The following is a 12,433-nucleotide window of genomic DNA, read 5'->3' as shown; positions in this document are numbered from 1 at the left end:
TAGAATATTCTAAAACCAAAGAAAATTCTAAAGGTACGTTTTCCAAGGTGCAACTGATCGCGACGCATTTCTTCGGTTGTGTTTTACTAAATGCGACATGTCGCGACGATTTTGATAAGTAGTAGCTCATAAAGCACATCATATTCAGTTCACTCGCAAACCTGTCCACATACATACGCGTGTGTAATTTTAATTTATAATTTATTCAGTTTTGTTTTAATTATTATGGAGATGTATATTATTAATAAAGACATTTTTACTTTATTATTAGAAGAAGGATATTTCTTAATAAAACCCATAATTCAGTCGTCGCGACCTGTCGTACCTTGGAAAAGTGCATTATGTCACTGAAATGGATCTAGAAAAATGTCATAGGCATCTAATTTTTTCAACCCCTAACATTATTCTTAAATCACGCCACTCGTTACTTATTCATTAAACTCTGTTAATCCATAATCAAGGTTTTTATATTTAAACTCTTCTTCTTCTACTTCGTCTTTCTACCAACTATTTGAGTTCGACCATCCTTATCCTAAACCTTTATTCGTATTGATTTTCTACATACCCTACACACACACCAACGGCCCTCATATCATTCTCAATCGTAATCAACCATCTCTTTTTGTGTCTTCTTCTTTCTCTTTTCCTTTCAACTATAATTTTCAAAAGAACTCTTATTGTATTTTTTCCCTCTCGTCTCATCACATGCCAAAACCATTGGTCTATTTTCACTCATCTTATCCACTATAGGCACCTGTACTACCTCTCACATATACCTCGCCCCAGTTATCTTTCAAAATATTATTTTCATCTCTTTTTTAACATTTCCATCAACCGTTAACATTCTCTTATCCTCATTTTTTATACATCAAAAATGTTGTTAGTCCCTGGATCATATTTCTCTAACCATAGCCAGTCTATCTATTTTTCTCCTTACCGTGTTCCTAGCCACTTATTTAACTCATATCTACTAAGCTTCATTTTGCTTACCAAACTATTTTACAAACATTTTCATATTCTATCCTAACTTCTCTGTTTCTGCTTTTCCGCCATAATTTAAATAGCTTTTTCCTATTTGCTACTACTCTGAATCTCCTCATCCACGTTTTCTTGTTTTCTGGCATACTACTTTTGATTTCACCAACAATATTTTTTGCTATATTCTTAATTAGGGTTGCCATACGTCCCGGAAAACCGGGATTGTCATCGATTTTGAACTTCGCGTCCCGGTGTCCCAAAAATGTTTTCAGGATATCCATATGTCCCGGCTTAGACGTTTAAAGGAAATGTAGTATTGTTTAATTTTTAATTTCGACCATTTTATCTCAAAGTACATTTTTAATCGTAATCGATTAATAACATATAATAAAAACATAATTTTTAAATTACACATATAAATATACAATATATTTTATTTTACAAACATTTTTTAAATATTATATTGCCGGCCATGAATGGTCCTCTTCGATGAGTATACTCGTACATAACTTTTGTATGGCGGGGATCGTTTACAAACAGATTATTATTTTTTTTGTTTACGTTTCTACGCCCTCGCAATAAGAACATTATTTTATAACATTTAAAAAAAGACCTAGTGGGATCTGACCTCCACATCCACCCTCCCTCTCTTGTATACTCCACTGATCCTAATATATTAAGTTATGTAAAAAGTATATAACTCAATATTGTGTTTGTGTTGTGCCGGTTTCGCCTTATAAATTTATGGCAACCCTATTCTTAACACAAGTTGCCATTACTCATAAAACTGCATTTCCGTTGAACCCCTAAACTCTCCCCTGCGTATGCGCGCCTGAAGCCAACACTGACTGAAACGTATTGTTGTTGATGTTGCTGTTAAACGATGTGATAAATGTGTTGCAGGGCCACTCACGACATGGTGGAGCTGGACGGCGGTTTGCTGGTGCTGGGCGGCAACGACAGCAACTCGAGCCTGCACTCGACGGAACGGTACGACCCGCGGATCAACCGGTGGACCATGTCAACGCCGATGCCGACGCGCCGAAGCTCGGTGGGCGCCGCGATGCTGTATTGTTTCAACATGGACGCCAAGCTGACGATCGCGGCCGCGGCGGCCGCGGGGAACGGCGCCCTGGGGACGGTGGGCGGCCAGTGCGTGGCCGGTTCGGGCGCCGCATCCGTCACCCACTCGCCGTACAAGTCGACGGCCACGTCCGTATGATTGCCGTGGTCGACCTCCAGCGGTTGGCGGTCGAACAGTACCGAACGTTCTCACTCGTTGCCCAACTAGTGGACGCGGGCGCCGATGAACCACCACCCCGTCGTCCGCGCCGCAAACATACCGACCCTCGTCTCCCCATCGACGGAACGGTTGAGTGGGGGGGGAAGTACACGGTTTCGTCGTTACGTCTCGCCAAAGTGTTCAACGCTTCGCTGTCGCCCCCGGTCACCCCTTACACGGTTATCCGTCGGCCGTCGTTAATTATAACCATATCTCGTTTTCGCGTAATCGACCGACGGACAAACTGGTGTGCTGCTATAGCGTGCGGTTTTTCGCACGCCATCGTGTGTTCGCTTTTTTTTCCCAATCGTGTGATTTTATACTTAAAAAATACTTTACTATATAGGTGCACTCGGGAACCCAAACGAATTCCGGACGGACTAACTGCCGATAGTAGTTCACTGTTTCAAACGGTCTGTTTACATGACACGTTCGATATTGTTAATATTACACGCGCCGCATTATTCCGGGGACCAAAATTCTCATCTCGTGTAAATACAACGCATCCGTGTGTTAATATAACATAACTACTCAATATTGATTTTCATTGGTTCCTAATAAAATTACCATGTTTTTTTTTTTTTTTAGGCACATTTTTTTTGTACCAACAGATTTAACGCAAGTCCTTTAGTTATATACGTATATATATATATATATATATATATAAAATTTAGCGTGTCAAATTTTCTTTAGCGATTTTGTTGTGTACCTTATACGTTATTCGTATTACTATACCTACTGTTTAATCTAATGGATAATAATAATAATATTAATTTGTTTGCCTGTACAATGAACTATTTTATTTCAGAATTAAGCAATAATTTGTTTAAAATAATAGAATAAACTTTGTGATAATAGTGTGCATTTTAAAACCTAGTTTTAAATTTTATTGATTCCTAGTTAAAATATCCTGCAATATTATTTAAATTATAATAATTATCTCTAAGATGCATTTGAAAATAAAATGTAAAGAACAGTTTGATAAGTAGGTATTAAAGATGTAATGTATATTCGATTATTTAAATATCAGTATTCGATGCTACATTACCTATTATAATTAAACGTTTTGTGTTGCGCGAAAACTTAAACGAATAATTTTCGTTACGTATTGTATTGTAGTATCGAATATTGATATTCGAATACTCGAATAATTCCCATCACTGGTAGATATACTATTGTAACAAGACTCTATCAACTGAGCTCTTAAGATTCATTTGTAGTAACAGTATTCAAAATTAAACAACCATAAGGAATTTTACACTTCAATATATTCTTATAATGGTATAAACTTAGAATAATATAAATCTAAAATTCATAAACAATACTTATAAGTTTCAAATTATTCATTAAGTTCTAGTAATTTAAAAACGTTGTGTTGGTATCATAACAGTAAAATTTTTTCTAAGACAGGGTTGTCAACCCTATGCTAAACCCCCCAACATGGAAAACCAGACTAAGTACCTAGAAGACTTAGAACCTTTGAAAACAAAATATGGAAAATGATATGTTGACCAGTTCGTGACACAAGAATAAATGAGTGGAGAAGAAAGTTCAATAGGAAACAACAGGAAGAACTGGGCTTAGCACCAGCCACTAGCTACATAAAAGGACAAAGATTACAATGGTTTGGTTATATCGTGAGAAAAGGGAAGAAGAAACCATCAGGGAATTGATAAAATGGAAACCAGAAGGGAAGCCCATGAGGCAGACTAAGGAAGAGATGGCTTGACATAGTAGATCTTAAAGCTGTGGGTAAACAAGAATGGAAGGAAATTATTCAAGATCGAGAGAAATGATGGAATATAGTGTTATCGGCAAAAACTCTAATAGAATTATAAATGCCAATGGAGAAGAAGAATTTAAAAATTTATTTGTCACCTAACTAATGATCATCTACTTTATTTAATTGTTGAGTCAATGCCATACAAATATTATATTAGTTCCCTAAGTTTTATTTAGTACAAAATAGAATGAAAAGTAATATAAAAAATTTGTATTGTTATCTATCACATTATTTTCCCATCTTTTTTAGTCAGTTTTTACCTTAATAAGTCGACTACAGTTTTTTTTGCAATACTGCCAACATTTTCAACGGATTGAACACTAATAATTGATTCATAATTTGATTCTATGTTAAATGATCCGCCTAAAATAATCATAAAAAACATCACCTAATATTTTGTGTCAGATATAATTTTTATTATACAACATTTTTATTGATATTAAATTTTTATTAAACACTTCTGAAGAAGTAGCTATTAAAATATATATAAAAAAAAATTAATAATAATAATATATAATATAAAGAAAGCCAGTTTTATGTGAATTATTATTAATGAAACTATACAGTTTTAAATGGAATACAATACAAACAATTAAAATAATTTGTCTACTACAGAGATAAAAATGCATCCAGTCTACTTCTTACTTTTCAATAATTTGTCGCTTTGTTCATCAAATGAGGGATCACTAATATTCAACATGAGACCATTTCCACTAAGGTATACTCTGTTTTGAGAAGTGGCAATCTAAATAAAATATGAATAAAACATCAGTTAAATAATTATTATAACTAGCATTCTAAGTATACCGTTCTAGAAATATTCTGTGCAGCTCTGATCTTACGAAGTTTCAAATAACCTGGATTTCGACCAATAGCTTCTCCTAAGTAGACATTTCAGTTAAGGCAAATTATGGTAATCAGTAATATTTTAAACAGGAGCAAGGGATTAAGAATATTATATAGTATATGAATAAACAACTATTTTTATGATTACAATATACTTCATATAAGTATAATAATGAACAATTTGAAATGTATATAAATTATTAAATAAAATAAAATAAAAAAATTGTTTAACTGATAGTTATAATAACATATTAAAGCACAAAGTTAACCTTAAGTGAAATACTTCAGTGTTTATTTTACGCATAATTATAAAAGGTAATTATTTTCATGATGTCATAAATAGTAACAACATCTTCTCTAATATAACAATCTTCAATATATTTAATAGACAAGGATATCTACCCTACTCCAGATATGTCAAAAGTTCTCATTGCTAAAATAGAAAACATTTATACTATATTATTATTTTTTTTACAAAACAATTTTAAATTAGTGTACAATAATTATTTACTAGAGGAATGTCAACTCACTCAGTTTTGGTTCACTTTGTACAAATTTAATTTGCAAACTTAACAATAGTACGCTGCTTTATATAACATGAATTACGGTGTTTATATTATATCTAGATTTTAAACCTTTATGATAAAATTTAAAGAGAAGGAACTTTTTTTATTAGAGAATAGCATATTTCAGCGTTTCTCAAACTGTGGGTCACGACCCCCTAGAGGGGTCACGAGTCAATTTTTGGGGGTTGTGAGAAGTTTTTTTAATTATAGAGATTGTAAGAAACAAGCACATTCATCACATACGCCTAATTATTAATTAAGTATTATATTATTATTATTATAAAGTAGTAAATAAGTAAGAAAATAAAAAAAATTTGTTTTTTGAAATTATTTTTTATTGATTCTGTAAACGTAAAACTATGGGGTCGCAATAGATTTTTAGAAGAAAATTTGGATCGCGGTCCTAAAAAGATTGAGAACCACTGGCATATTTTTTTTGTAGAATATCGAATAATAAAGGATTAGATGAGATAGATACATCCACTTCTTGATTAGAACATTTTGCAATTGCCAAACACATACTTTACAAAATGCTCTGTCAAAATTCTTCGAAGAATAGAAATATAGAGTATATAAGTTAGATTGAACTAACTAAATAAAACATGATAAGCAAAAAATTTTTAATTTTTATTTTGATAGTACAGAAAAGTTGTGATTTATAGGGGGCATCTATGGATTGTTATTCTGCAATCCATAATACTTCAACTTATATTCAGTTATTTTAATATTAAAATACTTTCCAATAATAGGAATTTCTGTTACTTCATTTGTATAATCTATATTAACTGACTCCCCGATTATTAGATTTGTTATGCAGTAAAAGGATATCATTTTTGCTGCTTCCGCTTCTCCTTCAGCCTGCAAAATCTTTTGTTGACGTTCTTGTTTGGCACGTTCAACAAAGAAGACAGCTCGCTGAGCTTCTTGGTGGGCTACTTGTTTTGCCTCTACAGCTGCTGTATATTCTTTGCCAAAACTTAATTCGGTTATGGAAACATCATCCAGAATAATGTTAAAATCACGAGCACGATCGACAAGTTGTTTCCTAATGAGCAGCGAAACCTGTAAAAATATAAATACAATATTACAAATGATAAATTAAGATTTTATAAAGAAAAAATAATTGCTTCAGCAATTATTATAATAAAAATAAAACAATAAACAAATGTAATTAAGGATGTTAACCATTGAGTTATACTTAGATTGTTCATATTTTCATTTGCTATGGGATTTCTGACTTAAAGTTCACAAGCAAAAAATATCTGACAATATTATGATGACTCCATTTTTAAAAAAAATTATTTATAATTTTATTCTTAAATATAACTTATATCACCAATAATAATAATTAAATGTTGTTTCTAATGTAGTAATGTTATGGTTTTAATAATACATTTTTTATTTTATTACGTAGAACACACTTAAAAAATAAAACAAATGAATAAAAGTATTTGTATTAATTATTTATAATTCCAAACAATCACAAATTTGAATTTATATTTTTACTTTTTAAATATATTTAGAAAAACCATTATAATTTAATATTCAGATTAGATTTGTGGCCTACAGGAAATAGTTAAAAGATCTCAAATATAACTCTATGAATTATGAATAATAAAATCTTTTCAAGTTTAATTTATGGTGTTAATCAATTATTAATATTTTATGAACATAATTTTCAAACTTTTAATAACTAACTTAATGATATACAAAGAACACCAAATTTATTTTATATGGAAATAAAAATAAAATAAAACTCTGCCTAAAAAAAAATCATATAAACTATATTAAAATATAATAAATTACCTGTTGTCTTTGGGTAATAAGTTGTGATGCATTATATTTAGCAACTACTGATTTTAAAACTTCATTACAAATTGAAGGTAAAACTTTCTCATCATAATCGATACCTAAATGTTGGTACATGTCTGGTAATTTTATGGCATCTGGGCGAGATAAGACACGGAGAGAAATGTTGACCTATTATATAATAAAATTAATTTATTTTAAATGAATATGCTATAATATACAATTAAAATATTACCATTTGCAAGTCTTTAGATCCAGTAGGAGAAGAAATCTTTCTAGGCCTTGATCTAATATCGAAAATTACAGGATATTGGAACCATGGTAGACGAAAATGTAATCCTTCTGGATATACTTCTCTTTGTATACCACCAATACGGTTGAACATAATAGCACGGTGACCACCTTCAACTGTAAATATATTTAGTATCGATATTAGGTTTTAGATCAATACCAAATTTCAAAATACTAATGATTTTATACAGTCTTCAATACAATATACATTATAATCAATGAAGTTGAATAGTAATATACTAAATTTCACTTTTTTAACAATGTAACCAAATGAAATTAGTAGATTTATGACAATGAACAAATCATAACAGTAAAAATTTGCTTCATACAAATGCCATACTTTATTATTAAATTATTTATATCAGAAATTATGAATAACTAATTAACTGAAGAAAACAAAAACAACTCATTAAAAGTATTAAATAATTTAACATTAATTAAATAAGTGATTTAAAAAAAATTGAATCTTTAAAGTCAGGCAACATCTATCAGTGAAGATACAGATCCCTAGTTCAAGAATATAATTATCATGCCTTAAATATTAGTTAAAACAATAGATAATAAATAAATAAATAGTTTACCGATAAACAAATATATGAATAATATTCTCGGTCAAAGATTAAGTTTCTTAAGTCTCTTAAGTTTCTTTGGAAGTTGACACAAAAATTATTGAATGAAAACTGTATTTTAACTCAAAATGCACTGATGAATAGACTAAATAACAACATTGAACTATTGACGAAAAGGGTTCCTGGTTTTCAACTATGGCAGAAAGAATAGGTGATCCTAGACAGATTTGGGACTGGTCATGAAAAAATGGGAAGAATACCATATAAATAACTTAGAGATACACCAAAATGAGACTGTGACCATGATACTCAGACAGTTAATAACATCGTGCAAGAATGTCTATTACTCAACATACAAGGCAAAATGAAACATTTCTATAAGGTAACAACATTTGCAACAAACTTGTTAATCAACCTGGACATTAGAATTTATGACAATACAAATCTTAACTTCATCAATCAATCATATATATATTCCATCTACTTGACTAACTCTTACTATTTATGTTCCTACATTTTGTTGATTTATATTATGAACTAATATTTTTAAATGGTAGTGTTGGATTCAAACTAAACGAAATATATATAAAAATATCAGTGTGTCTGTTCAATTCGTAATTGATAGAACAACCAACAGACTTCATATAAGAATATATTATATTGATGAAAGTTTGAAAAAATTGAAAATATAAACATTAATTTACAACGAAGTAAAAAAATATCAACATTTACCTGTGAACATGGAATTGGCAAAACCGTATGCAGCAATACCGACACCAGCAACTAGTTTTACACCCAAACTCAGACCTTTAGCAGCTCCCATTTTGTTGATCATATCGTTCATTTTGTTGTCCATAATTGTTTTTAAGAGGATTATACGTTTCTGTGAAACTTATTTGTTGCCCGTGCAGTAAATCAAATACAGGGAAATTTATATAAAAAAAAGCGTGAACTATGAAATCATATGAAAAAATAAAATTTTCCTTCGTATCACTCTACCGTACCATAACCTCAAAACACACCGGTTCGACCGCGGTATCTATTAGCAGTACGAAATTGGTTCGCAAAGTGTTCCGTCGCTGACAACTACGGTTGTCAATTTGAGAATCTACTAAGACCAAATAATTATCATGATAAATCCAACGCCTAAGACATTTCCTTAGTTCAAATATAAAATGTAAGTATTGAAAAACATGTACATATTTGGTTGATCAATAGATATTGGAACCAATAGCTTAAGTAAGGTGATTGGGGGGGGGTTGAGGTGTTCACCTCTCTTACTGCCAAAATCTCAGCTTGTATATAAATAGGTAATATTAAAAATAATTTTATTACCCAAATATATCAAAACCTTCTCCCCTTAAATAATCTTTAGCTACATTTTCGATTGATACTGTTACATGAATGTGTAACAGATGTATAATAATTATAATCTTATGTTATTAAAATTGAATTACAAGAAATATTCAGTTATATAGATTTATTACGCTGTTAAGGCGGCATCCCACGGCGCGTAGCGTGGTATACCGCGGTACTATAAACGCGCCGTGGGATCGGTGATGCTCGGCGCGGCTCGTCTCTTCCCGATAATTGTTGGTTTCTGTGACACGCGTCAAAGGCGGCGCGGCTCGTCATTTGACCACATGTCATCCCCACGTTGTCTCTATTCAACGCGCCTCAGTCCAATTTTATAGTTTTTTGTGTTGTTTTTTGTACTTTATTTCTATTCGAAATGGAATAGTCAAAACTAATAGTCAGAACTAATTATTGAATGAAGTTTCCATTTTTAAATAATTATTAAATACACTTATTCACCAAAAATGCACAATAGACCTCTACACTTCATGAACTACAGTACAATGATTATAAATCGATACTCTGGATTCAAGACGAAAATTCTGTTTAGCAACAGCACGCGCAGCGCGCCGCACCGCTCGACGATTTTCGCGCCGCACCGTGGGATTGTATAGATGCGCTAACGGTCGGCGCGAGGCTGGCACGGATATAGTCGAATAACGCGCCTCGCCACGCGCCGTGGGATCTCGCCTTTACGGCGCGGCGGTGCGGTTCATATACTAGCGTTGTATTATTTATTGTACTACCACTGTAACCAATACATAGTTATTGCACATAGTTACTAAATTAATGATTATCGTTTCCAAATCTAATATTATCTGCTTTTCTTTTACTCAACTTTCCCAGTCTGATTTTTCCCCTTTGATAAAAAGATACATTTCCGATCTATGATCCTCCCACTGGAATAAACTAGCCTACTTGCGTGTTTTACCTCTAGATATAAAAATATTGCTTCAAGTATTCTTAAATAATCTATAAACTTGGTTTAATAATTTACATTTACATAGACCATATATTGTTCAATTTAATCGTTTACGTATGGGACACAACCTTTAACTAGACAGTCATTTAAACTCGGCCTAAATGACTCTTCATTCTGTACACTTCATTTAAATTAATGTATCTGTGACCTACCGCATATCTTATTTGATTGCCCTACTCCACATACTGAACGCCAAATCTTAATAAATTCTCTTGAAAATCTCACCATTTGTTTTAATTTCCACTCCATACTCAATACAAAATCTGAAACTGCTATAAAAATTGTAATCACTTTTATTTTGGAATCTGGCTTTATGATATAAAATACCTGTAATTTATATTCCTTGTAAACGCTATTTGTAATCGCTGAACTATTATAGTTTTATACTAGTAGCTATTAATGAAAATAAAATTAAAATAAATGATTATCGTCAGTTAATTTTTTATCAACTTAAATAATAAAGTGAAATCAATTAACAGGATCTCAAAATTATTAGTTTGATATCTTCCGTGAAAACACCAGGTGCGTGAAGTTAGCGGAAAAATTCGAGCACTAATTTCCGCTATGGCACCATTATTTAGTGCTCAATTAGTGCTATTAAATCCTACTATTTTCGAAATTAGTGCTCTACACAGTTAAAAGTTACAAGGGGGCTTAACTTCTCCGCTAACTTCACGTAGCGGGTGCACCCTCAGCACCAAAATCCGCGATAGCACTAAATTTTAGTGCTCAATTAATTCCATTCAACCATACTGTTTTCGAAATTAGTTTAGGGGGCATCTTGTCCCCCCTGCCCCCCTTTAGTTTCGCCCCTGACTATTGAAAATTTGTGTTTTAATAAATTCTGTTAAAACAATTTAAAGTAGAGTAGGGCAAGGGAGCTTTTTTATTATAGGTTTCATGTCTATAATTATAATATACTATATATAAATACTATATATAAATCTATAATATACCATTCATTATTCATGTATGAATAAAAGTCCACTTGTACTTCTTATTCATCTATCACATTTTGCACCATAAATAACATTGAGGCCAGCTCGACAAATTTCCACCAGGGAAATATAAATATGATTCGATAACTCAACCAACCAACTTATATATTATCTACATTAACTCAGCCTAACAAACATTTACATAGACAATACTAATACTAGTATTTATAATCAATGATTAAAAGTATCAGGACATCTTAGGGAGTATTTTAAAATTAATTTTGAAATGATCAGATCAAATTAGGACAAAAATATTGAAAAAAAAATTGGTTAAAAATAATTACACAGCGTTCACTATATAATCATGGATGATGTGTTTGTAACTAATACAAATAGAAATATCTGTCCAGCAGAAATTTCTATAGAATATAAGAGTATCAGGTATAACTTTAGGAAGGAACCTTAAAAAAACAAATTTAAAGTATATCGGATCAATATGAAAGAAATCAGTTCAAAATTACACATTTGTTAGTCAAATATAATCTAACAAATGAGTTATATTTGAAAAGCTTTCCATTATGGTAGAAATAAGTTGAGCAACCTATTTAATTATGGTGTATTCTTACGTGTGATTTGTTTTTAAATAATTAACGTTCAAAATTTGGAGTTTGTGCTGAAAAAAAATCAAAAATGGAAGTATCTATGCCGTATTGACGTTCATTGAACACGTTGTTCTTTAAATTAAGGTGAAAACGTATAAGCTCGAGTCAACAGTCCTTTGGATTTTTCATGATAATAATCAGCGAGAAAAATATGTCTATAATGATAACAGTGTCAATATCTCGGTCATAGAAATCTATTTTATATGACCGTGGTTGATATAGATGGCTGTTAAAATTAATTGAGTACTAAAATTTAGTGCTATCGCGGATTTTGGTGCTGAAGGTGCACCCGCTACATGAAGTTAGCGGAGAAAGATAAGCCACCTTGTAATTTTTAACTGTGTAGAGCACTAATTTCAAAAACGGTAGGA

General features: G+C 31.5%; 2 protein-coding genes across 2 annotated transcripts in view; one reads left to right on the top strand and one right to left on the bottom strand.

Annotated features, from left to right (window-relative positions):
- The window catches only part of LOC112686461 (kelch-like protein 17), a 57,391-nt gene extending 54,348 nt beyond the window's left edge, over positions 1–3,043 (top strand). The window contains exon 12 of the mRNA XM_025558735.1: positions 1,882–3,043. Coding sequence (XP_025414520.1) covers positions 1,882–2,200 — 319 coding nt within the window. The 3' untranslated portion in view covers positions 2,201–3,043. The remainder of the gene's footprint in view (positions 1–1,881) is intronic.
- Positions 3,044–4,231: 1,188 nt separating this feature from the next.
- Positions 4,232–9,126, bottom strand: LOC112686459 (prohibitin-2). The gene is made up of 7 exons (XM_025558733.1): positions 8,857–9,126; positions 7,500–7,672; positions 7,262–7,435; positions 6,284–6,517; positions 4,851–4,928; positions 4,689–4,788; positions 4,232–4,406 (listed from the first exon to the last, which is right to left on the bottom strand). Exons 1-7 carry the CDS (start codon positions 8,978–8,980, stop codon positions 4,300–4,302), a joined length of 990 nt encoding a protein of 329 aa, XP_025414518.1. The 5' UTR covers positions 8,981–9,126; the 3' UTR covers positions 4,232–4,299.
- Between the last annotated feature and the right edge of the window lie 3,307 nt (positions 9,127–12,433).

This window comes from Sipha flava, unplaced genomic scaffold (assembly GCF_003268045.1).
Source record: "Sipha flava isolate LNK unplaced genomic scaffold, YSA_version1 309_pilon_pilon, whole genome shotgun sequence".
NCBI classification, from domain to species: domain Eukaryota; kingdom Metazoa; phylum Arthropoda; class Insecta; order Hemiptera; family Aphididae; genus Sipha; species Sipha flava.
The sequence above is the reverse complement of the archived record's forward strand: the minus strand, read 5'-3'. Positions and strand labels throughout refer to the sequence as shown.

Coding starts and splice junctions, on each gene's coding strand:
- LOC112686459 (XM_025558733.1), bottom strand. CDS start 8,980: ATGGACAACAAAATGAACGATATGATCAACAAAATGGGAGCTGCTAAA. Junction 6,518..7,261: donor TTATTACCCAAAGACAACAG/GTAATTTATTAT, acceptor ATATTTTTACAG/GTTTCGCTGCTCATTAGGAA. Junction 4,407..4,688: donor AAGCGACAAATTATTGAAAA/GTAAGAAGTAGA, acceptor TGATTATTTTAG/GCGGATCATTTAACATAGAA.